Source organism: Geotrypetes seraphini, chromosome 8 (genome assembly GCF_902459505.1).
Source record: "Geotrypetes seraphini chromosome 8, aGeoSer1.1, whole genome shotgun sequence".
Classification (NCBI taxonomy): domain Eukaryota; kingdom Metazoa; phylum Chordata; class Amphibia; order Gymnophiona; family Dermophiidae; genus Geotrypetes; species Geotrypetes seraphini.
The window spans coordinates 3893691-3920793 of NC_047091.1; the positions used below are offsets into that span (position 1 = coordinate 3893691).

A 27103-nucleotide genomic window follows, 5' to 3' on the forward strand; every position below is an offset into this window, starting at 1 on the left:
TTGTGCTTATTCCAGTTTTCATCCGTTTTTGACCTTTTCCATTCCTTAAATGAAGTTTTCTTGTCTCTGATCACTTCCTTCACCTATACAGTGAGCCACGCTGGTTCTTTGTTATTTTTCCTCTTTGATCCCTTGTTGATACGTGGTATATATAGATTTTGCGCCTCAGTGACTGTGTCCTTAAAAAGGGACCAAGCTTACTCTAGCGTTTTTACAGTGCTTATCCTCTTCTTAATCTTCTTCCCTACCATGAGTCTCATCCCTTCGTAATTCCCTTTTTGGAGTGATGTTTCTCCCCTACGTCCAGATCAAAGCGGATCATATTGTGAATGCTGCTTCCCAGCGTCCCTTCTACTTCTTGTGCCAGTCTTCGCAGGCCATTTAGAATTAAGTCCAGAATTGCATTTCCTCTAGTATTTTCCTTGACAAGTTGTTCCAGAAAGCAATCACCTACAGCATCCAAGAACTTGGTCTCTCTAATGCAGCCGGAGGTGCCTAGGTTCCAGTCTATTCCCAGATAGTTGAAATCACCCATGATAACTGTGTTGCCTCCCTTGCAGTTGCGTTTAATCTCGTCTGTCATTTCTCCGTCAATTTCTTTGGACTGCCCTGGGGGTCGGTAGTAGATGCCGATCTTTGTTTCCATTTGTTCCTGGAATTTTGACCCATAGAGACTCTAACTTATCCATCAGTTGTGGCGTGTTCTCTCCAGTAGATTCAATTTCCTCTTTGACATATATGGCAACTCCCCCACCTTTTTGAGTCACTCTATCTCTGCGGTATAGTTTGTATCCCGGTAGCACAGTGTCCCAGACGTTTTCCTCAGTCCACCATGTTTCCGTGATGCCTACGATGTCAACGTTATCTTTTTGTGCCATGGCTTCTAATTCTCCCGTCTTATTTCTAAGGCTCCTTGCATTTGTGTACATACACTTGAGTTTGCGACCTGTTCCTTTCTTGCATTTCTTTCCCTCTTGTGTCCTTTTCAATCTGTCTTGCCTGTAATCCGGTGAGTCTTTCCCTCTATCTTCTTGCAAGGTATCCTCCGGGTTTCCAAATCATCGACTCTCTCTCTCGGTCGACTGTCGGCTTTTCCCTTCTTCCTAGTTTAAAAACTTGCCCACTTCTCTCTTGATGTTGCTTGCAAGTAGCCTCGTTCCGTCTCTGGTGAGGTAGAGTCCATCCTTCCTGTAGAGCTTGCTCTTCCCCCAGAACGTCATCCAGTTGCGCACGAAGTGGAATCCTTCTTCCTCACACCAGCGCCACATCCACGCATTGACTGCTTGCAGCTCCATCTGCCTCTTCTCATCTGCCCTGGGTACCGGCAGGATCTCCGAGAATGCTATCCTCTGCGTTCAGGTCTTCAGTTTCCTTCCTAGCATCCGGAACTGGTCCTTCAGTACTTCCCTGTTATAGTTCCTGTTGCTCACGTTGTTCGTCCCCACATGGATCACCACCGCCGTATCTTCTTCCACACTGTTGAGGATCTTGTCATTGCGGCTCACTATGTCTTCTACCTTGGCTCCCGGTAGGCAGGTTACTAGCCAATCAAGTCTTCCTCCCGCTATGTGGCTGTCAACTTGTCTGATGATGGAGTCCCCCATGACAATTGCTGTCCTCTCTATCTTCTCCTGATTCTCCAGCCGCAGGTCCGTGTCCCTGATGTATGTCCATCTCTCCTGCCGTAGGTCCGTATCCTTTGTTCTTGCTGCTGTGTCACCCATTTTTTCCTGGTGGTTGTCCATCGGGTGGTCCACACTCTCTGTAGGTGTCTTTCAGCAGTTCCACTGTTGCTGGTGATTTTCCATGGCCTCCCTGTATGCCTCCTCTATGAACTTCTTCAGCTCTTGGACTTCTTCCTCGATGGTGTTCTCTGTCTTGTTCTCTGCTTCCTCTGTCTGGATGTTCTCTGCATCTCTGTCTCCCTCCTCCGCTGCTTGAAGTGCCTGCAGTTTCAGTATTCTATCCTGCAGGAGTCTGACTTGTCTCTTCAGACTCTCCAGTTCTCCACATCAAGCGCATACGTAAGACCGCATCCCAGAGGGGAGGTAGTCATACATATGGCAGATGATGCAAAAAACTGGGTAGCTCAACATCCTGCTTCCGTCTGCTGCTTCCATTGCTGTCTGCTTGCCGGTCTGCTGCGGATGCCTTCTGTGTCTGCTGTGGTTGCTCCTGCTCTTTTATCTGCTTTTTTCCCACTTTGGCTTCTCTCTCCCTCTCCCTCTCTCTGTAGCTGCTTTTCTCCTGCTCAGATCAACTCTGCTCTGTTGGCCCCTCCCCTTTTATGGCTTAGCTTCGGTGGTCGTCGTGGAGTGCTTTTCTCCTGCTCAGATCAACTCTACTCCATTGGCCCCTCCCCTTTTAAGGCAGAGCTTCGGTGGTCGACATCGGGGAGTGGGTGGAGCTAACTCTCGCCGATTCCCCTCTTGGTCTCTTCCTCTGCTTCTCTCTCCTGCTCTTTTTTCTGTTTTTTCTCCCTTTCACTTCTCTCTCTGTATCTGCTTTTCTCCTGCTCAGATCACATTCATAAAGAGATTCATCCATGTTCCTGAGAAGGAAAACCTGAGACTCTTCCCACTAACTTACATTGGTAACTAAGGAAAAACCTCAACTGCTGTCTCTCTTTTTTCATGTGATCCATTATAGACGTATACAAGCTAGATTCTACATTTTCACAGCCAAGGAGTCTACTTTCAAATTTTTTTCTTTTTTTTTATTTTGTAATTAAATTTTATTAACAGATTAGAGTGTGAAAACAATCTTCCATGGGAAACCATTTGTTCATCCTCCTTACGAGCCTATTAATTTGATCTTCCCTGTTTCCAGCATCACCACCCTCTACAAAATGTGTAGTCTTCTTCTTCATGCCACCTCGAGGAGATGAGAGCTTGAAGGGCCAGAGAAAGTTGTTTGCAGCCTTGAAGTTCTTGCCAACTGTGTAGATCTCATGAATCAGATCTTCAACACAGATGATACCACACTTCCCTAACTGTTTTTCAGAGAATTGTCAGTCAGGGGAATACGCAGCTTCTTGATCTTGAGGTAACCACGCTTGTAAATGAGTTCTCGTACAGACTTCAGGTTGGGGTACCCCCATGCAATGTAGGGTTCAACAATCCTCAGCATGTTGATAGAAGCCTTGTTCAATTTAACAAAAGTGCCCTTGAAGATCTGTCTTAGGCGAAGGAGCTGCAGCACTTTACGGACCTTGGGGCTAACCGCACTGATGCCCCTAATCCTGATGACAAAGGCCAGTTTTGGTGTCTACTTTTCTAAAAGTGCCTATGTCTAATATAACTAGCCTCATACAGCAAAGCTATAGAGATAGAAAAGGAAATGCTTCTCTTAGAATTAACCTGCATTAGTTTCACATTCAGCCGAGATAGTAAGGCTGTAGAGCAGTGTTTCTCAACTCAGTCCTGGAGTACCCCCTTTCCAGTTAGGTTTTCAGGATATCCACAATGAATATGCATGAAAGAAATTTGCATACATTGCCTCTATTATATGCAAATTTATTTCATGCATATTCATTGTGGATATTTTGAAAACCTGGCTGGCAAGTGGGTACTCCAGGACCGAGTTGAGAAACATTGCTGTAGAGCTCAATAGAAATACCAGACTTAATTTTGGGAAGGCTAGTTTAATATTGTAGTAGGTGGAACTTGAGAGCTGTGCACATCCTTTTGCTACCACATGTGGTTCAACCTGTCAATTACATTCCTGGATATTATATTATATTAATATTAGATCCTATTATGTATTGAGTTAAGATAAAAACTTGTATTGTAAACTTGTACGGAAATTTTGTATGTTAAACCTGTAACCCATTCTGAGCTCTTTGGGAACAATGGGATAGAAAATGAATTAAATAAATAAATAAGTGCAATATCCCCCTTCTTTTCAGATCCGTGGAATGGGTATGAACTCTCCCGAGCTTCTGCTACTAGTGGAAAACTGCCCAAAGGGTGCAGAGACCTTGGTTACTCGCTGTTTGCACATCTTGACTGATAAAGGTACATCTCAGATCTTCTTACTTTCTACTGCCCTACTCCATGACATAAAGGATGTCACAGGTCCCTTATTTCCTGACTGTTGCCTCTTCTCCCTATACCCCGACTATAAAGGGAGACTTTGCAGATCTGTTTTGCTGCCCTTCATCCTATCATACGGCTTCTTAACCCACTCCTCAGGAAACAACTAATCATTCAGGTTTTCAGGATACCAACTATGAATATATAGGAGATAAATTTGCCTGCACTACCTTTATACTATGCAGGTCTATCTCCTGATTGGTTAGGTATGTCCCAAGGACTGGGTTAAGAACTCCTGGCCTAGGGGGGCGTGGCTTTGAGGCGGACCAAGATGGCTGTGTGATTGAGTAGCTCCACGGAGTCAGGCTAATTATTGAGTTCTTAGATGCAAAAAGTTATTGAAAGTCATTTTGGAGGAGTTGTTTTAGATAAAGTAATGGCTTCGGGTAAACAGAATAAAACTTCTTTGGCGGGAACTAGTTCAGGAAGTGTTAAAAAGTCAAAATTAGAGTCGACATCTCCTATGCTGGTTCCATTACCGTCAGATAAAATTGAGAATAAGGATCTTATGAAGGAGATACAGAAAATAAAAGAGATTGTTTTAGAAAATGCAAAAAATATAAAAGAAGTTAAAGAGGAAGTGGCATGTTTGACTAAAAGACTGCAAGTAATGGATGTGAAGGTGGATCATCTGGAGAAGCGCGTGGGAAAAACTGAGGCAGAAATAATATAGCATAGAAAAGATCATAAAGAGATTGATTTGTTAAAAAAGGAGCTAGAAGATTTATCTAATCGTGAGAGGAGGAGCAATTTAAGAGTGATTGGATTACCTGAAGGAATAGAAAAGAATGACCCGATTGCTTTTTTGATTAATTTCTTACCGAAGATTTTGCTGATTCAAAGTAAACATCCGTTAGAATTAGAAAGGGCGCACAGGATCCCGATGAAAAGATCCAGTAGTCAAAAAGGACCGCATCCATTGATCTTTAAAATGCTTCATTACCAGCAGTTAACTGAAATACTTAAACTGGCTAAAGAAAATAAAGATCTTAAATGTCAGGACTCGAAGATTTTCATTGTTCCTGATTTTGCTAAAGTGACTGCTTATAAAAGAAAACAACTGTTAGACTTGCGCCCGCAATTAAGGGCATTAGGAGCTAGGTATGGCTTGGTTTACCCGGCTACTATGCTGGTCACTTATGAATATAAAACTTTTAGTTTTGAAGATTCAGCGAAGCTAAAGGAATTTTTGGATCAATGTGAACTGCCTATGACTACATAAGAGTGGTTTTGGAAATACATATATTTTGAGATTTTTCTTTTTTCTTAATCAATATAATTTGATTATTTCTTTAGTTGTTTAAAAATTTATTTCAATTTATAAAGTTAACGTTTCTCCATTTAGGAATGTTACAGTTGAATTTGAACGGCTCATGCATTCTGTTACAGTCTTGTGGCCACTTAACTCATAGGAAAGATTCTATAGAAGATGGATGTTAAATGACTTTTTCGGTACAAAGAAATTAAAGTCAATGGATACGAATATTGGATGGTTTACTTCAATACGGGATGTTTTTTGTTTTTTTCATATCCTGTATAAATGAAGAGCTGTCACTAACTTAAAGTTTTTAGTTTCTTTTTCCTTCAGTCCTGCAATTCTAGTGGTTCGCCTGTTTGGAGGATGGCGCTGTGAACAATGTTGGTGTCGGTTGTTTTTACAAGGAAGTGTTTGATGCAAGTTGCGTGCACGGCCTATTAAAATGAGGAAGTGTGAAGACTGAGTTCAGAAGGCAGGATTTAACAAGGAAATGTGAGCGAATGGGAGTTTGCCTGTGGATTGTGTATTTATCCTGGATTCAAGATGATGAAGTTACTGCATCGTGTGGTCTTACTTTTCATACCTGGTCAGTCCATTGCGTTATTTGCAGCGTTGGTATGGAAAATTTTGTCAAACTTTGGATTATACATGCAAGATGTTGGAATATGACTGATATGATGTGTTGAATAATGATCGGAGTTAGTGCCTGTCTGATATGCATCATATGGCTGAATTACTTTGTGAAGATTTTATAAGAATTTTTGACATTGTTAGTTGGAGAAAAGAAACAGGAAGGGGACTGCTACATGCTGCAATTGGATTGTGAACATTTCAGATGGATGGCTTAGAAATTCACTATAGCAACACATTTGATTTTCATAAAGAAGATTATCGTGGAAGTTTTTTGATGTGCTGCGCTTTGGATCAGCTCTATTCAGCTTATGTTTTCATTTCATAATTTGGTTGGCAGGTTTGATATGAAAATTGGATTTTTATGCATCAATGTGGAGTGGACTGAAATGGTTTTCAGGGGTTATATTACCTCAGAAGAGGGACTGAAGTGTGAGGAAATTGCATGTTGCTCACAGTTTGTTTAATGATTGTGCCTTAAGAATGTATGTTATGAAGATTTTTCTTTTTGGAGTTATGGTTTGAATAAAATGGGATTTATTGGGTTTTGTCACTAATGTGGGTAGTAAAGTTGGTTAATTGATGGGTTTTATAAAGGTTAAAAAAGTATTTTTTTTTTGCCTGAGGTATTTGAGTTTTATCTTCTGGCAGGATATAGTGCTGATATAGAGAATTTAACAATATAATTTTTGTGGGTAGTTTATCTTATTTGGTTGAATGTTAGTAAGTACTATTCCATAAAGGAAGATAAAAGGAAGGGAAGGAAGGGAGGAAAAAAAAAAGGGAAGGAAAAAAAATAAAATAGATAAGGTATGGGAATACATTTAAATGATTTTTTTTTTTTAAATGTGACTTTCTTTTTGTTATAAAGAAGTTTTGGTTATTTATTAAAATTGTCTATGATATAGCCTGAGGGGAGTTTTTCTTTTACTTAGCCTGTATGTGCGTTTCAAAGTTTGCAATTATAATGTGGGAGGGATGGGTGGGGGTGGGGGTGAGGGGTACTGGGGGGTTTTTAGGGGTTGAGGGAGGGATTTGTGTTTAATTGTTGATATGGGGAAAAGGACTATATAATATTGATTTGATTGATATTAATGGACATTGTATTTCGTTTTTATAATGGTTTTAAAAATTTTTTCATTAAACGTTAATGGCCTCAACCATCCGATTAAAAGAAAAAAGACATTATTATATCTTAAACAACAGAATGTGGATGTCTGCTCCTGCAGGAGATGCATCTTTCTGGAGAAGAATCTAAAAAGTTGGTGGGTAATTGAGTGAAACATTGCTTTTTTGCTCCGGCGATGAGGAAAAAAGCTGGAGTAGCTATATTAGTTAACAAAAAATGTTCTGCAACATTTAATATGATAGCTGCAGATCCTTTAGGCAGATGGTTGCATGTTGACATGAGCATGGGCAATATTCATGTGGCGCTTTTCAATGTGTATGCCCCTAATTCGAACCAATTTGAATTCTTTAAGACTCTGTAACAATTAGTTTTACCACTGGCTGCTACTAATCTTGTGGTGGCAGGGGACTTTAATGCTGTTATGGATCCTTTAATGGATAAAAATCCCAGTAAAATTATAAAATCTTTAGGTTTAGATAATTTTGTGCAATCTTGTAATTTAAAAGATATTTGGCGTATACTTCATTTTAATGATCGTGAATTTTCTTTTTGTTCACATGTTCATAAATCTTTTTCTAGAATAGATTATATTTTTGTTACTGATCAGTTATTGCAGCAGGTTACACAAGCCTCCATTGATCCAATAATTTTGTCAGATCATGGTGGTGTATGGATTGTATTAAATTTTGTTGACCAAGATAATGGTAGACCTGTAGGGAGATTTGATAATGCATTGCTTGCTGATCCAAAATTTTGTGAAGATTTTCAAGATAAGATTACTGAATATTTTCAAATTAATAATTCGGAGTAAATCTCTATTGAAATTTTATGGGACACTTTTAAGGCAACCATGAGAGGTCAAATTATTTCATTCTTAGCATATTCTAAGAAACAATTAAAAAAGCAATTTTCCACCTTGGAACAAGAAATTAAGGTTTAGAATCAAAATTGATTGGAAAATGGGAGCATTCTACGTTACAGGCTCTTTTGAAGGCTAAATGTAAGTATAATGAGATTTCCTCTAAATTAGTAAGGAAAGATATTTTTTCGCAGCAAGTTTTGTATTATGGAGGTTCAAATAAGGCGGGAAGATTATTGGCGAATTATTTGAAGGCAAAAAAGAGAGACAAAAATAAGTGCAATTAAAGATAATAAAGGTAATATTCATTCTCAAATTGGGCCTATATTAAAACAATTTTAAAATTTTTATAAAACCCTTTATTCTTCAGAGTCTTATTTGGGTAAAGAACAAGATGGTTTAGAGTTTCTAAAATTAATTGAGGGTCCAAAAGTTCCTGATCATATAAAAAGAAGTTTAGATGAGCCAATATCACTAAAAGAATTAGAAACAGCATTGAAGTCCCTTAGAGTTGGGACCATTCCAGGTGATGATGGGTTTACGGTAGAGTTTTATAAATCATTCCAATTTACCCTATTGCCTTATCTTTTAAATTTATATCAGACTCAACTAAATAAAGGTTGTATTTCAGGCACTATGGCAGAATCATTAACTATTGTATTACCAAAGCCAAATAGAGATCCCACATTGGTTTCAAATTACAGGCCTATTTCTTTAATAAATGTAGATGGGAAATTATTGGCTAAACTTTTAGCCTTACGTTTGGCTAAAGCTCTTCCTCATATAGTTGGTATGCACCAAACAGGGTTTGTTGCTCATAGACACTCTTCAAATAATACTAGATTGGCATTTCATATGTTATATCTAACAAAAACTATTGAGGATCCGGCTTTTTCTGTATCTTTAGATGCTGAGAAGGCTTTTGATCGGGTAGAATGGACCTTTATGTATCAAGCTATGGAATGGTTTGGTATTGGTTCTGGATTTATACAAATGATTCGAACGTTGTATAGCACCCCTGTGGCTCGTTTATATATTAATAATAATTTCTCGGATTGTTTTAAGTTACAAAGGGGAGTTAGACAAGGTTGTCCCTTGTCTCCTTTGCTTTTTTATATAGTACTTGAACCTTTATTATTAGCTATTCAACAAATAAAGGATATGCAAGGTATTCTGTGTTCTGGAAAAGAATATAAGGTATCTGCTTATGCAGATGATATATTACTTCATTTGAGAAATCCTGAAACAACCATTCCATGTTTACTTGAACTGATTGAGACATTTGGGAAATTCTCTGGTTATAAAATAAATTGGACTAAGTCAGAAGTTCTTCCAATAAATGTGCATTGTAAAAAAGGGTTTATTTGATCCATTCCCTTTTGTTTGAAAAGAGGAAGGAATAAAATATTTAGGTATTTGGATAAAAATACACTTGAAGAAACAATGAAAGTGAATGAAAGGTCTTTATTGAAAAAAATAACAGAGTTATGTGAGCAATGGAATCCTCTACATCTATCTTGGTGGGGAAGAGTCCAAACTATTAAGATGATGATCTTGCCTGTTGTTTGCTACCAAATGGGTATGATACCAGTTTTTTTTTAGGGGTCTTTTTATAAAAAGTTGAACAACTTCAACGCTACTATTACTCTGGGTTCTTTTCCGCGTTACGCTAATGAGGCTTTGATCACTTTACTGTTGAAGCCTGGCAAGGAGGCTGATTCCCCGGGCTCTTACCATCCCACATCATTGATTAATGTAGATCTTAAGCTCTTTGCTCGCATATTGGCCGATCGTCTTGCCCCTCACCTCCCTAAGCTTGTTCATGATAATCAGGTCGGGTTTGTCCGGGGACGCCAATCAGTTTGTAATGTCCGCAAAGTTCTTTTTGCCCTTGCTCATTGTCATTCTCATCAGATCCCGGCTTTGTGTGTCAGTTTAGATGCATCTAAGGCGTTTGATAGTGTCCACTGGTCCTTTTTGTTTCGTACTTTGGAACACATTGGGTTGGGGGGCTTTTACCTTCAGGCGATCCACTCTCTTTATTCTAACCCAAGAGCTTCGCTTCTAATCAATGGGACACGCACGGATTCCTTCCCCATCCTTCGTGGTACTCGGCAGGGTTGCTCCCTTTCCCCCTTGCTGTTTCTTCTCTCTTTAGAATCCTTGCTTTGCACTCTTCAGGGGTTTGCGGCGGTTCAGGGCCTCCGTGTTGATGGGGTGGAGTTGAAGACCTTGGCCTTTGCGGATGACATGTTTTTGATTCTTACCAGGCCCGAGGATTCTTTACCGAAGGCTTTGGACCTCATTTCAGAATTTGTTTTTTACTCTGGCTTGTCTCTTAATCTGGATAAGTCCTTTGCCATGCCTTTTCCCCCTGAGTTGCGTGCTAATTGGAGGGGTGTTTTTCCTCTTTGGTGGGCTGACACCTCTTTGAAATATTTGGGTGTCTCTATTCCGCAGGATTTAAGTAGTCTGTATCGCTTGAATGTGGAACCATTGTTTAGAGCTCTTCAGAATAAACTACAGTTATGGGGAACTCTTCCTTTTTCACTTTTAGGTAGGGTTCATCTTTATAACATGCTGATTGTCCTCTGTTGGCACTATGTTTTTCAGGTTCTTCCTCTTTATTTGACCTCTCGAGATGAACGCCGCCTCACGAGCTTGGTTCAGTGATTTTTTTGGGCTGGGAAGCAACCTTGCTTGCCCTATAGATGGGCGTCGTCACCGTGGTACAAGGGGGGCTTGGGGTTATTGAACATTCGATACCTGACTATTGGATGTGGCATGCGCCACGTCAATGACTTCTTCAGGGGTACTTCAGTGTTTACTAATACTTCTTTGGAGCTTTCCTGTTTCCGCTCTATTCACTTTAGCGCATATCTTCATTCTCTTCCTTCTCTCTTGCCTGAATCTCTCCCTATGAAGGTGCTTCACCGTCCCTTGCGGATGGTTTGGCGCTGGGTCTGTAAATACCACACTCTATCTGCTTCTGTTACTCCTTTTTTGCCTATCTGTTTTAATAGTTCCTTTTTGCCTTGGATTGATGGCCTCAGTTTTGCTCAGTGGGAAGCAAGGGGTATTCATTATGTGTTTCAAGTGGTTGCTGATGATGGTGCCCTGAAGCCTTTTGCACAGTTGCGTGATGAGTTGATCTCCCCTCCACTGACTATTTTGCTTATATGCAACTTCATCATTATATTTCCTCTTTACCCTCTTCTTCTTTGCAAGCTTCATGTCATGAACTGCTGTCTACAGCTTTTACCATCGGCTCCCAACTTCCTGTTCCCCTCAAATTCCATCATCGCCACTTGAAGGATGAATCCCCCTTGTTTGATCATTCTAAACTGCGAAATGCTTGGGCTTGTGATCTTGCTGTGGAATTGTCTGATGATGTGCTTTTACAGGCAGTACATAGGCTGCTTACATTTTGAAAATATACTACTTTTTGGGAGCAACACTACAAGTTGGTCTTCCGTTTGTACATTTCTCCTAAGAGGCATATCTATCCAGATTGCGTGAGACTGCTACCTGTCCTCGCTGTCAAGCTCCAGAAGCGGGCTTGGGACATATGTTTTGGACTTGCCCTAATGTTCAAGCTTTTTGAACTGCTGTTTTTGTGGAGAGCATTTGGAAGATTGCCATTCGTCGCTCCCCTTTGCTCTTATTTGGAGTTGTTCCCCATTATTTCCCTCGTACAAGGGGAGTTGCAGCTTTTCTCAAGTGGACTGTCCTCGTTGCCTTGAAATGCATTTTGTTGCAATGGCTTGAAGCCGATGCTCCGGACTATTCCCTTTGGCGCTGTAGGATGATTACTCTCCTGATGTGGGAAAGGAGGGATGGTAGGTGCGGCCTACCAGAACTTTCTAAGTTCTTAGAGTGCAATCACTCTAAAATTGTCCGTACCGGGGCTCCGTCGGTGCCGTCACCCATCAGTCAAGAATATCTGCCTGCTGTCCCTGGATAACACCTGTTACGGGAAGTAACTGTGCTTTACTCTCCTGATGTGGGAAAGGAGGGATGTGATGGACCTTTCTTGTCTCTCAGGCCGCATCTTTCAGCGCACTTGGGAACCGTTTTGGACAACCATGACTCCACTGGCTCGCAGTCGTTTACTTAACTGTTGAATCTTTGTTTCTATTCCATTTTGTTGCACTTGGCATACGGAGGAGGGTGTTTATGAGCAACTTGAAAAACTGAAGGTGGACAAAGCGATGGGACCAGACAGGATCCATCCCAGGATACTAAGGGAGCTCAGAGAGGTTCTGGCGAGTCCTATTAAAGACTTGTTCAACAAATCTCTGGAGACGGGAGTGATTCCTGGGGATTGGAGGAGAGCGGATGTGGTCCCTATTCATAAAAGTGGTCACAGGGAGGAAGCAGGAAACTACTATGTTACTATGTCTAATTTTGTGTTTTTCCTTGGTAATATTATGCTTGGAAGGAGGACCCAGGAGGGATGGGGATTTTTTTGGGAGGGTTGGTTTGGGAATGGGGGGGTTATTGGGTTTTGTAATTTGAAAATGTTGAGCTTGTCTGCACTTTGATTGTTCTCCTGTTGGTGTTTTTGTTAGCTCAATAAAATACATTTGGCTATAAAAAGTTGAACAGTATTCTTATCAAATTTATTTGGCTGGGTAAAAGTCCAAGAATTGCTTTAGTGTCTTTGCAAAGACCAATTGAGGAGGGTGGGGTAAATTCTCCCAATTTTTATAGGTATCATCAGTCCTATATTATGCGCCAGGGTATGTATTGGGTCCTCCCAGAGCTCTTGGAACAGCTTCCAGATTGGTTGTGGTTGGAAAGGTCTTCTTCGTATCAAAATGCCTAGAATACGTAAGGATAACCGAATATTAATGGACACTTGGAAAACTATGAGATTTGTTGATAAATTAACAGCTATTCCTACTTATCAAACTATATGGTTAAATTCCAGGATTCAAATAGGCGGTTTTAAGATTGTCTGGAAGGATTGGATTAGAGCAGATATACGTTCCTTAGATGATGTTATATCTAATAGTAAACTGCTGGATTTGGTCTTGGAGGATGAGGTGTACAATGTCTGCATCTATGAGGCAAACATGGTTTTTCTTGTTGCATAGAGCACTCTAGACCCCTGTTCGCTTACAAAAATTAGATTGCTCCAAGTCTAATAGATGTTGGCATTGTCATCTTGATGCTGGTACTTTAGATCACTTATTATTTTATTGTCCATTTATTATGGCTTTCTGGCAGTCAATTTGGGACCAAGTAAATTGTTTGTTAGAAAATCATACGGCTTTGTCCTATGACACAGTTGTATTTGGCATGTCTATGAGAGCTAAGAGCCAAATATCTTCCAATAATAACAACTTCTATTGGCTCTAACAGGAGTTGCCATACAACAAATAACTTATAATTGGAAAGATTGGACAAGATTAAATTACTGTTTTTGGTGGAATTCAGTGTGCCACTTGTATAAAATGGAAAGAGCGTTAGCAGTCCAAAAATAATATTTGAATAAGTTTACGGATGTGTGGGGGCCATTAATAACTTATTGTGCTGATTAATTGTCATTTTCCCCCTTTTTAAAATAGGTATGGATATGGGGTGGGGGTGGGTTTGAATTTCATTATTAGATTTGACTAAAAGGACAATGTGTATTTCTTTAGGGTATACAATTTAATATTATATTATTTGGTGGGGGGGATGGGGATAATCTTTATCTCTAGAGATTTTGAGATAATTCAAGTGATGTTCTATATTTTTTGTTCTTATTTTCTGTACACTTGATGTAAAATATAAAATGAATAAAAATTAAAAAAAAAAAAAAAGAACTCCTGGCCTAACACACTGCCAAATAAAGGTATACTGTATGTCACAGGCCTGTGCCCTTCCTCCCCCTCCGCTCCAAACTGATAAAAGGGCTATTTTTGAAAATTACCATAACCCTCCATGTGTCATCCAGAAAATAAACTGTTTTTCCCCTGAATCTCTGAATTATTATTTGAATTATTTGAGAGGTAGCCAAAGAAAACAAGGATTTCTGGTCTCCTCTTAAATTTTATTGCTTTTTTGGGGGGTGGGGGAGATAGGGATGATAGGGACTTGAAGAGATCTAAACTATAAGTAGTCACAGATAGTGACTACACTAGATAAATGTGGAGGCACTTGATGAGTGATGATTGTTGTGATGTCTTCTCTGATACCACTCTTCTTAACTATTCTCAGTGTGCCGCTCTCTGTATTTAGAGCTGGTTTTGTTACCATGGCAATCATTTTTTGTTCTTGTGTCATTAGCACCTCCCTCTCCAGAACTTGTAAAGCAAGTGCGAGATTTGTACCAGAAACGACTCCCAGATGTCCGCTTCTTGATCCCTGTCCTCAATGGGCTTGAAAAGGTAGGACATGCTGTTTTTTGTGAAATAATTTTTTTTTTTTAAAACCACATTCTTAAAGAGATTCATCAATGTTCCTGAGAAGGAAGACCTGAGACTCCTTTCCCATTAACTTGTATGGATAACTAAGGAAAAACCTCAACTGCTGTCTCTCAGTGTTAGAGTCACAGGGAGTTAGCAATATCCTATGACCTAAGACCTTTCAGCTATTGACCCTCAGTAGTAGATTATGTAAGGTGTACTGAGATCCTTCTTCCATTCCATGCAGGCATCTCAAATATAGATTTGTTTAGGTTTTGTTTTTTGTTTGTATGTGTGTTTTGTGTGTTTAATAGAATAGTTAATACTTCAGAATTGGCAATAGTCATTATATCATCTTTGGGTACAACCAAAAAGGCAAGAAGGGAACATTCTTCACTCATATTTCAAATTATAATTGGGCATCCAAATGGCAGGTAAAATTTAATGTGCACAAATGCAAAGTGATTCACATTGAAAGAATAATCCAAATCATAGCTACCAAATGCTATGGTCCACCTTGGGTGTCAGCACCCAAGAAATAGATCTGCCTGTCATCGTAGACAATATGCTGAAGCCTTCAGCCCAAAGTGCAAAGGCAACCAAAAAAGCAAACAAGATACTAGGAATTATTAGAAAAGGGATGGTAAACCAGACTGAGAATACACTTCTCCCTCCGAATCCGCTGTTTCAGTATTCGCAGATTCGGTTATTCGCATTTTTTTTTTTTTAAGAAACAGTTTCCTTTTTTGGGCTATTTTTTTAGATCCAGAAGCAAGCCCACCGGCGACATCGGAAGAGATTGACCAAAGATTCCAGAAAGCAGAGTACAGCCCTCCAAAAAACTTTCACACGAGGGCACTCCCAAAATGCATGAAAAAATGAATTACAGCCCTGATGATACTTAGGGCAGGTCGGGGAAGAAATACCCCCAGCTTTATGCACTCGCTCTTGGAAAAAATATGCTCGATAAACCACTCGAAATTGACATTCCCTCAGTTTGGCGCTAATAGAAATAGAGGAAATGCGATTAATAAGAGAAGGGAAACTCAAAGACTCAACAGGTATACCTAGATCTGTCCCCCAGCGATGTCCCAATGCGTCATAAGACTTCCGAGGAGAGAGGCATCGTATAGCGCTATGCAGCGCAGACACCGTCAGGCCACTATCCTGAAACTGAGCAAAAAAGAGACGAAATTGGTGGCCCAAGCAAAACCGTAGGCCCGGAAGAGCCAATGACTTCACATAATGATGAATTTGTTTATAGACAAATAAACCCCACAACCCCAAGGAATGGAGCATGGAAAGATCACCCCAAGATTGCATAGCCCCCCTCCAGCATCCAAAATATGTTCAAGAAGAAGCAGACCCTCTCCAGGCCATCTCGCAAAGATGGAATTATCGTTGCCAGGAAGGAATTATGGATTACCCCAAATAGACAACTGATCAGAAACCTGAGGGTTCCCCCCCAGCAGCTCGACCAAGGCCCTCCAGCAAAAACGCCAAGACCGAAGAAGAACACTAGACCGAAGTGCAGGGGGGTAAAAGGCGAGCAGGTATCTGGGATAAAGAAAACAAATGCCAAGGATGAAAAAGAGCAGCTTCGAAGTCCCGAGAAAGATAGTCATCACACTGTAAACACCAGTTACCCAGAAAGCGAAGCAGGCAAGCCAAGTTAAACAGGCCGATATCCAGAAGTCCCAGGCCGTCACGCCTCCCCGGGCCAAACAAATAAGGGAGCGAGATCTGAGACTTCTTACCCTGCCAAAGGAAGCGAGTCAGCTGCCTATGAAGCTGCTGAAGATCCAGACGCCGAAGACAAAGGGGCAGGAGCTGGAGGACATGGAGCCAGCAGGGGAAAACAACCATCTTATACAATTGACCCCTATCATAGAAGGAAAGAGGTAAAGACATCCACTGCATGAAACTTATATTCGTAGCAGCCAACAAAGCATCAATATTAGTACGATATAGCAGTCCCACGCAGCCCGTGAGCTGCACCCCCAAATACCTGAACGAGCCATCCACCCAACGTAATGGAAACCGTCCCGGCCACTCCTGACGCACAGAATCTGCAGTAGCTAGTGCCAAAGATTTATCATAATTAAGCTGAAAACCGGAAAAATCACCGTATTCCTCGAAAAGAAACATAAGCGTTGGAAAGGAAACCCACGGGGAGGTCAAATGAACCAGCAGATCATCCGCAAATGCCAAAATCTTAAACTCATGGCCTCCAAGACAGACACCCCGAACCTCCGCATTGGCCGAGATCTCGCGAATCAAGGGGTCCAATGTGAGCACAAAAAGAAGAGGTGACAAGGGGCAACACTGTCTAGTGCCCCTCCTAATCGGAAAGGCTGCCGAGGATACCCCATTAACCAACACCGTGGCCTGCAGATTATGATACAACACTGCCACTGCAGCACTAAAGAAGCCCCCCATGCCATAATGTTGAAGGGTACAAAACAAAAAGTCCCACAAAACTCTATCAAAGGCCTTGTGAGCGTCAAAACTTAATCCAGATGACGCTGGATGGAGGAATTGCCCACCAGTTGAGGGAGACACCCCCGACCTTGAGAGGAATGCCAAGTGTGGTGGCGAACCTCAGCGCTAATTGGGTTTCTCTTAGCCCAACTCAGGGGCAAACTTCTGTTCAACCCGGAAGTGGAAGCCCTGAAGTGACTGTGGCAAACCAGTTAGCCCAAGAAGGTGTCTTACTGCTGAACCCCAGAGGAGCAGAGGAAGGAGAAGTAGTGGTGGAGGAAGGATCCCCCACTGGAGCCCAGACATCAACAGTCAAATCAATGGCTAGTAAAAGCCCAACTCCTGTAAGTAACACCATTCAATTTGGACAGCTGACTAAGACCGCATGAGTTAATTTAGAGGAACTGTGGAGGGCTATAGTGGTTATGGACTCTAACCTTCAGAAGGCAATGACCATGGTTCATGTGGACTATGCTTATATCAGCTCTCAGAACAGGGAGATGCTATTAAGAGGCATGAAGACCAGATAACTCAAATGAATTAAGTTCTTGGCGATCACAGTCACCAAAGGAGTCGGCCGGGCTGCTCCCTTCCTCTTCCTCATGTCAATTGGGTCCCATTCTCATACCTGGTCCAGCAGCACTAAGCGGTGCTCAAAAAAGAAACCCAAATGCGCCAGAACATAAACCAGCTTCCAGCATTATCTGAAATAACATGTTCGCCGCGCTTGTGGCACAGGTAAGGAGGAAGAGGGTCGGTTAAACGGCGCTGGTGAGGAGCTCCTGACCCAATGTCTGACCTGAACGCCATCTTGGATCCCCCCCTCCTTTCTGTTTTGATGGAATGATGTTGCTTTGGTACCAACTGAGAAGCTACAGCATAGACCAAACAAACAGGCAAGCAAGATGTCATTTCTAAACCATGTAATCTTTAATAATAATAGTCTTTATTTTAAGTGACTTTTATTATTAAAGATTACGTGGTTTGGAATTGACATCTTGCTTGCCGGTTTGTGTTTTCTCACAAGGCAAGGTTCTTCCTTTTGCATTTGTATATTAGGTTACAGCATAGCCCACTGGGGAAGGAGGCAGAGCTGAAGAAAATGATTGATGCCTTCTACAAAAAGACACTGTTTGAGGGTGACTATCCAACTGTTCAGGACCTCTACATCCGTCTACAGGAAAGAAGATTATCGAGGTAAGAACCTAACTTTTCCTTGAAGGTAAAGCATACAAATATAAGAAATACTAGAACTTAAAGAGAAGGAGGTCTGAGAATAAGATCTAGTGGCAGGGTCTATTGTGGGGAGGGCAGCAGAACCATTTAGCCTGTACCTCCATTTGGAGAAAAATGTTTTTATCTAAATATAAAATTAATTCAGCAACTGGATTTTTCCTTAATTATAAACAAATTAGCACACTTCTACAGCTAAAATGCTGCCTCAACTGCCTCTGTATTTATTGGGCTTTCTGTGATTCTCTGAAAAGTCTTGGGAAGGTAGCTGACTCTTTGATATCATATGATCTGCAATGTAAATTGAATTTTTTGACCCTCTTATTCCTGCAGAAAGAAATCATCCAAGCTCTGCCAAAACTTATCAAACTGAATCCCATCGTGGTAAAGGAAGTGTTTAACCGCCTTCTAGGAACACAGCATGGTAGGTAGACACAGATTGTATTTACAGCCAGCCTTCATTGTTTCTCTTGGTTTCATTATTTACTGCAACTCCGTGCTTATGTGTGTTTGTCTCACTTCTCTGAGCTCCCTGCCTATATTGTGTACAATTCTGGTCACTGATCTGGTGTTATAATAAATCTAAATAAACTGTAACTGCATCTCAAAATACATATACCTGTATTAGAAAAGGTACAAAGAAGGGCGACCAAAATGATGAAGGGGGTGGAATGAATCCTTTATGAAGAAAGTCTAAAGAGATTAGGGCTCTTCAGCTTAGAGAAGAGAAGGAAGAAGAGAGAGACATGATAGAGGCCTATAAAATGAGTTGAGTGGAATGGGTAGGTGTTTCTTTTTTCCAAAGTACAAGAACTAGAGGGCATGCAATCAGATTATTATGTAGTTCATTTAAAATAAGTTCAGTGGTGTGCCATCGGCCTTCAGGGAATCCCAGCTTGTATTGTGCTTTTTTTTTTTTTTGCTTAGTTTTTGCTTGGTGCAATTTGATTGGTTGAACAGGCTTCCTGTTCAATCAATCAAAATGCATTAAGCAAGAAGTAAACAAAAACAAAACGGCAGGACTGGAGATTCTCTCAGCCCCCTGAAAGCCCTGATGGCACTACTCTGAATTTGATTGGTTGAGCAGCTAGCAGGCAGCTGCTGCCTGCTCAACCAATCAAATTGCAGGAAGCAAAAGTGGCATTTCCTCAGGGTATTCAGGGGCATGTCTGAATCTCCTGAAAGCCTTGACAGTACTGTTTTGAGAAAGCCATGCATCTCAGAACTGCCTCGTTCTGACTGAGCCTGTGCAGGGGGAAGATTTATTTACAAGCAGCAGCTGAAAATTTGCATGCAGATGTGTCAAAGGCGAGGAGATTAACCTCTGCAGGACTTGCAACTTGTTTTTTAAATTCTCTGTACTGGCTTTCCAAACTTTGAAGGATCCAGATATGTATTGCTATTTTCCATTCAGCGAACTGGCATTTCTTATGTTCTTAATAAGTTTAAGCTAAAGTTACCGGGTAGAAATAGCAGCTTGCAGTGCACATGTTGGTCACTAATGCAGGCACTTTTTTTAACGTGTAGTTAGCAGCAGTGCAGAAATGGTTAACAGGAGCCTAAACTAAGTCATGGGTCATGTTGCAGGTAATTGAGATACAAGTAGCCAAAGGTCCCTCTTCTAGAGAGCATCTGATTAATTAGGACAGTACCAGTTGCACATCAGTGTTCCACCCTCTGACTTTGGCACTTATTTGGTTTAATTACAAGAAAGTCCAGCTGGTGGCCACATCTAAATAAAATTGTAATATAACTGCTTGGAGAGTGAGGTGGTCTTTTGAAAACTGCAGGTTTGCAAAATTAGTTGAAATTTTAAGATGATATCTGGTTCAGGTAAATGTTGAAGTTGGGCTTGAAGTGTTATTAAAAGGTCTGACTAGGGAGTGTGAAAAGATCTCTGGAGCCTTTTCACTTTCCTGTAATTAAATGTCATGGTTGGAAACTGGAGTGCGAGATGTAAATTTTGGCTACTGTGTCTGAGTCCTTCTCACCTTTGACCAGCAATACCATATAGAATCTAGCTGGCAAACCAAGATGAGGTTGCATAGGGAGAGGTATGGCTAGTAGGAAAAAGGAGGTATGATGGCCCTGTATAAGACTTTGGTGAGACCTCATTTAGAATATTGTGTACAATTCTGGAGGCTGCACCTTCAAAAAGATATAAAAAAGGATGAAGTCAGTCCAGAGGAAGGCTACTAGAATGGTATGTGGTCTTCATCATAAGGTGTATGGGGACAATGGATACACAGCACTTTAGTTTCTTGATTTACTCGGTTCGATTTGGGCCCAGTTGGAGTTGGATATTGTTGGCGAATGAATAGATTTGAATGTTGTGTTTTTCTGCAGTGTCAATTACTGGTCTGACATATATGTTGAAAAGTAGCGGAGATAGTAAGGCACCCTATGACACTTGTGACAAACCCACAGCGGGCTCTGACTTTGTCCCAGGGATTAGGGAAAGGATTGCTTGGTCCCTAGTCAGAAGAGATGACCAAGTAAATAGTAAGGAGTTAGAGTGGGCTCAAATCCTGAATCAGCAAATGAAAGGCAACAGTATAGTGTCCCCCCGGTACTTTTTTTCATATTGCAGTATGTGCCTTCCAGGTTTAAAAGAAGTAGAAAACCTGGTAAGGTTCATGAGGACAGGAAATGGAGACATATTCCTTTAAGGAAAGCCCTGGTTACCAAGTAGGTGTAATCAGGCTCACTACCTGGATGAGCTGGAGTCAAGCCTCTTTCCCAGGAGAGAAGGGAGGGGGTTAGCTCCATTTAAGCTCAGTGCTCTGAGAGCAAAGGGGAGGAAGAGCTGGCAAGACAGACAGCAGAGGAACAGACCTGAGGAAAGGTCAGAAGTCAAGCCAGAGGTGGAAGGGAGGAGTCATTCCCCTCCACAATATGGAAATGGCTGAGGAACTGCCAGGTGTGAGCTCAGACCCTGTGCCTATTTCCATATAAGAATTTATGGATACCTCTAACCCTTTTGGGGAAATGCATGCTGGCCCAGAAGGTAAGGATACCAGTCTTTAATAGTGTCTGTAAGCTGTCCAGGGAAGCAGTTGCCTTGCTAGCATTATGTGTGTTCTCTTGCTAAGGAAGCTGAGCTAAGAGAAGCAAGAGAGAGAAGAGTTTCTCCTTAGAATGGAGCTCCAGGAAAGTGCCTAGCTGAACCTGAAAGCTAATCTCAAGACTCCCTGCTGGGTTGCTGGTTTAAAAGTTTGAGATAAAGCCCTTGAACAAAGGCTGGGCTGAGGTGTCAGTGTCACAGAGCTTCTAAGCTCTGAAGCTGGGGCTTAAGTTTTGGTGCTCTTTCTCTACTTCATGGGAGAGCTGAGTTAATTTCTTTTGCATGTGAACTTTTTTCATATTGGAAGGAAGTTATGAAGTAATAACTTTCATAAAATACTCTTACCTGAAAGGACCATACTGGAGCAAGTATTGTTAAGTCCAGAAGAGGAAGTGTTTGCATTTGAACTTTGGAAAGAGTAACTTTATACAGAAAGATTGCTTTCATTCTTGGTTTTTTTTACACCGCAACAATTGCCTAAGGTGATTGGATGTTTGCTTCTGTTTGAGAAAGTCCAATACCGGCTTATTAACAGACTCACAATAAAATCAGATTTTTGTTCAAAAGTATTACACTGGCCTGAGTTTCCATTTTTCTATAAACGGCATTCTGACTGGGTGAGTTCTACCTACTTGAAGAGAGTCTTCCCTCTTCCTAGGGAAGTCATGCCAAGGCAGGGCTGGCGGTGTGACCCACTCCATGGTTCAGATGTGGTCTGGCCTAGTAGTACTATCTGAGATCTTTCACTTAGGAAGGAGAACCAACCAAGTTAGTATTAGGCAGGTGACCTAATTCATATGAATTATATCACTCCTTTAAAAAAAACCTTGGCCACATCAGAGCTAGAAATTCAAAAGAAAGCTATAGGTGGAGCAGTCACCAAAAATTTAAGTTTATCTTTGTTAGTTACACTAGCATAGCTGTTCCTTTGCTTTCTAAAGTAGCAATTATCTTTTCATCTGATGTGTGCATGTTTTCCATGGTCTCTTTCTTATTTGTTTTCTTCTGTTTTGTAGGAGAAGGAAATTCATCTGTTTCACCTTTGAACCCTGGAGAATTACTAATTGCTCTGCATAATATTGACTCCACAAAATGTGACATGAAGTCTATAATCAAAGGTAAGAAACAACTGTCAAAGCAGTCCCAGCAGAATCCTCTAAGATTGTAAGACCACCAGAGACCTGGAAATAAATCTTTGCTGTATTTAAACTACTACTGAAAAGCACAAACAAAATCCTAAAAGCTTGTAATAAATTTTAGAGGGAAATGGTTAATGAAAAGTTTGTTTGCATCACATCATCCCATGATTAAAAGAGCAACACTGGTTTCCCATAGAGGTGAAAATATGGTTTCCCATAACAAATGTCTCTTCTCATTTTTCAGGTAATTGTTACATTTCAGCTAGTAACTTTGAGTATAATTTCTAATCCTAATGTTTTACTTATTGCTTGTGATGTTTAATTTAGTAAAATGAGTTCTAATCGAATCTTACCTAATCTTTGGTCTTTAACTAATCGTATGGTTACATATGTATATTTAAAATAGTCTTACATAGATGCTTTTAGTCTTTTCTGCATCTATGTTTTACATTTATAAATCATTTGTTCTGTAAAATCTCAATGTATTTTATTTAATCACTTGTTATATGTTAAACTTCAATTTAAAAAAATTTGAGAATGAGAAAAAACTAGTAGAACAGACATGCTGGTACAGGTTTCAAATTGAGGAATCAGATTACATTACATTGGAGGAGATATTAGGATTCAGGTTGATTAATTAGAAGATATGGTACCTGAGGAGTGGGCTATACCTAGGAAAAAATTAGAGACTAGGGAGAGAGGGAGATTAAGTTGGTTGAATGTACTTTTTGAATAGAAGTGTTTTGATTTCTTTTCGGAATGCTTTGAGGTCAGCGAGCATGGGGAGGGGCGGCCATATCCGGACCAATGGGAAGGCGGAGAGAGTGACGAGTATGATTGGATACCTGGAGCTGGGAGGTCTGCCAGGGCTGTGATTGACGGTTGGCTCCGTGGAGGCTGGGGAGAGCAAGAGGTAGGAGGCTGCGCGTGTGTGTGTCAGTCACTCTACACTGAGCTCACACACGCCCATGCTGGGGAGGAACTCCAGTGCCTCGCATCTCCCTTGCGGCTGATGAGTACGATTGGATACTTGGAGCTGGGAGGCATTCCAGAGCTGAGACTGACGGTTGGTGCTGCGGAGGCTGGGGAGAGCAAGAGGTAGGAAGTGCACGCATGTGTCAGTCACTCTGTGCTGGGCTTGCACGCGCCCGTGCTGGAGAGGAACTCTGGTGCCTTCGCATCTCCCTCACTGGGGGTGTTTTAAAAGGAAGAAAAGGCAGAAGGTTGGAAGGCCGAAGTGTTTTAAAAGGGCAGGCGGTGTTTTTAAAAGGTACTGGGGGGGTTGTCTTCGCTGCATAAGAAGCACCGACATTTCCACCCACTTTTGGGTGGAAAAGAAGTGCGTCTCATGGAGCGAAAAATACGGTAACTTTTTTTTTTTTTTTGCTCTTGTATAACAAATTTCAAAATGCTTCTTAGTTCCAAAATAATTCTATGCTATGCTGCCTGATGGGCAGTGAAGGGGAAAAAGGAACCTACCAAGTGCAATGGAGCCACTTCAAGATATAGCAACCTTTTATGTTTGTTTTCTCAAAATCTAATATACTGTTTAGCCTGTATATGATAAAACATGAAGATCCATAATAACTTGATTTTGCTTGTTTGTTTGTTTTTTAATCTAACCCTTTATTTGTTAGCCACTAACCTGTGTTTTGGGGAGCGGAATGTGTACACATCTGAAGTGCTTGCGGTAGTGATGCAGCAGCTGATGGAACAGAATCCTTTGCCTATTTTGCTGATGAGAACAGTCATCCAGTCCTTGACGATGTATCCACGCCTGGGTGGATTTGTCATGAACATCCTCTCACGCCTCATCATGAAGCAGGTAAGGAAAAAAACGTCTAAGTCCCCTTTTGGCCTAAGTCACCAAACACTGAAGTTAGCAGCAGGGAAATGTCCATTCTCCAAAATGAGGATTTTTTTGAGAATGGCCTACCTCCACGTTCAGCAATCTACTCGCCCAGACTGACACTATGTCTATCCCTACAACACATTCCCGACCAAAAAATCACCCAAGTCCCAAACGCCCAAACCTGGACCTTTTAGGTGAAGGAGGGGCCAGTCCTTCGCCTAAAAGCAGGATTCTGTTTTGTTACCGTCCTCCCTCCAGTCTGCTTAATACTTTGCATGTTTACTTGTAACTCTTTCTGAGCTTTCTGGGAGGACAAGATATAAAACTAAATAAATAAGGGAATTGCTGCAAGATTTCTACACAGAATCTACCTAATAGCAGAATACGACACCCTGGTCACACACACAAGACATGAAATACGGGACCATACTGTATATCAGTAATAGAGATATGAAGGCAAAAAACCACAAGAAGTTAGTCTCGGCACGTACAGCAATACTAGAAAACCAATATATTAAGAGATATGCATTTCCAATGACTGGCATATTCCAATTAATAAATCCTATATAATAAAAGGCTAGCCGCGCATGCGCACTCCTATTTGCGTGCTTCCGAGATCAGTAGGTCTGTAGCCGCAGGAGTGCGCATGCACGCTAATACGTCACCAGCCACTGATCGCCTCCTCAAGCCGAGACTGCAGCTAGCTGCCGATCTCCGTTCCTCCAGCGGGTGGGGGGGGGGGGGTCTGGGAGGAGAGGGATCGCGGCCGCTCAGCGCCCCCACTGAGGAGCCCAGCAACTTTCCGCTGCCTGGGACCCGAGTCCTTTGCCCCCCCTTCCCTTCCCACGGGCCCGACTGGCGATTTAAGCAGCATGTGCAGCAGTCTTCACACGCTGCTTCGGGCCCTTCGACTGCCCTGACTCTGAATATTGTATTTCTAGCGTCGGTAGGGGTACTACCTGAGCTCCTCTGATGCTTCTGTTGACATTTTATTGATGTTTCATTGTTCTCAGTTTAGATCTTAGTTCTTGGAGCAGAAGAGATCTGTTGTTGGAGATGATTTCCCTTTTCCCCACTTCACCTAATTTCAGAAAAGCTCTTGCTTGCTTGGGGACTAACTGTAGATGGCAATAAAGCTCTCTATGAAGTAGGGTTAGAAAAAAAAAAATCCAGATTGGAGTCCTTCTTCAGAGACTCGCAGCCTGGGGGGAGAAAACCCATTGTCCAGAATGACACACCTATCTACTGGAAAAGATATTAACAAAGTAAGAACCTAATGTCTTTTTCTTTCCTACTGAGGTAGATAAATTATTGAATACCCCTCGTAGGTCTTAAGTAAAAGGAGATCTATTGTAGAGATGGGAGTTTATTCTAAATATATGGAGCTTGGAATTCAAAGTTGGACTCTATCATCTTTTTCCGGTGGATTTGTTGAGGAGATGGGAAGGGGATTACAGCAGTCTAGCACTGATGTAATATCGCTTGAAAATCAGATTGAAAGTTGACTGGGAAAAGAAATGGCTTCAACTGCTTTAACAGCAGCAAATGGAAAAATAAAATTAAAGGCAGAAATATTGCTCAAAGATACTGTATTATTCTTTGTGTGAAATGGAATTTTCTGACCTTTAATGAAGGTTGAATCAAATGACAAGCAGACAAAGATACAAGGAACTACCAACACTTCTGATTTATTACATTTTGATACTAATCTATTAATCATCATCCATTGGATATTACCTCTAACCTCTCAATAATGTATGGAGAAAGTTCAGTTGCCAGAGCAGAAATATGTCATGCTTGAAATCAGGCACGCTATTGGCCATGATCACAAGCTCCCAGAGCAGGTGATCATGGCCAACAGCGTGCCTGATTTCAAGAATAAGTGGGATGCCCACGTCGGATCTCTACGAGGGAAGTGTAAAGGTATCGCCACCTGAGTGTGATCTTAGTTAGGGAGGGTTAATAGAGTGGGCAGAGTTGATGGGCTATAGCCCTTTTCTGCCGTCATTTTCTATGTTTCTAGTAGTATATAATCTAAATTAATTCTTCAGTACTTCCAATAAACTACAGTATATAATGGCATCATGTACCCAATAAATAACAAAGGAGAAAGGGATTTATCCCTGAGGATCATCTCTTTGTATTTCTTTCCAGTCTGTTATACTGTAGGGATTTAGAGCTTAATAAAAATGATTGAAACCATTCAAGTGCTGATATCTCAATTTCTTTCTTTATTGATTTCAACAAAGTAAAATGATCAATAGTATCAAATGCTGAAGTTACATCCTGTTCTTCAGTTAATATTGTAAAAGAAGGTTGATAATTATGTTAAATTAAAAAAACTGTTCCCCTATTTGCAAGATCAGACACAACCCCACCTGATAAGGCGCAGCGAGACCCGAAAACTTGGAAACCTGCAACAAGCACAACCCTACTATGAGTTTGTTGATGTCCTCTCTATTTTGATGAATCTCTTTTTTTTATAATAATCATTAGTATTTGTGTGTGGTTTTTTTTATTTCTGACCAGGTGTGGAAGTACCCAAAAGTTTGGGAAGGGTTCATTAAATGTTGCCAGCGTACCAAGCCTCAGTCCTTCCAGGTTTTGCTGCAGCTGCCACCACCACAGCTCTCTGCTGTTTTTGAGAAATGTCCTGAACTACGTGAACCACTGCTGGCTCATGTGCGCTCTTTCACACCACATCAGGTAATTTACTAGCCCACGCTCAGGAAATGTAACGCATGTATACCTGGACACTTTATCTCTCTTTTCCAATTTAGTGTTGTCAGTCTGAAAGTTTTCTTGTAGTGTCTTGACTAGGAATGAGTAAGAGCTGGATTCTGTATAAGACACCCAGTCTCTGCAGCCGCCTAAGCAGCTTTTGAGAATCGCACACAGGCGTCTTATATAGAATTGCGTTTGTCCTAACAGACTAACCACTCTGATTCTCTAACCAGCGTCCATTTCAC

At 41.1% G+C, this 27103-nt stretch overlaps 1 protein-coding gene across 2 annotated transcripts in view; it reads left to right on the forward strand.

The window, feature by feature from the left end:
• SYMPK (symplekin) overlaps positions 1 to 27103 on the forward strand; it is a 133830-nt gene that overhangs the window by 90211 nt on the left and 16516 nt on the right. For both annotated transcript variants that reach the window (XM_033956438.1, XM_033956439.1), the window contains 6 exons: positions 3908 to 4016; positions 14247 to 14347; positions 18413 to 18503; positions 22160 to 22261; positions 23920 to 24107; positions 26664 to 26840. In XM_033956438.1, the coding sequence (XP_033812329.1) occupies positions 3908 to 4016; positions 14247 to 14347; positions 18413 to 18503; positions 22160 to 22261; positions 23920 to 24107; positions 26664 to 26840 (768 nt within the window). The remainder of the gene's footprint in view (positions 1 to 3907; positions 4017 to 14246; positions 14348 to 18412; positions 18504 to 22159; positions 22262 to 23919; positions 24108 to 26663; positions 26841 to 27103) is intronic.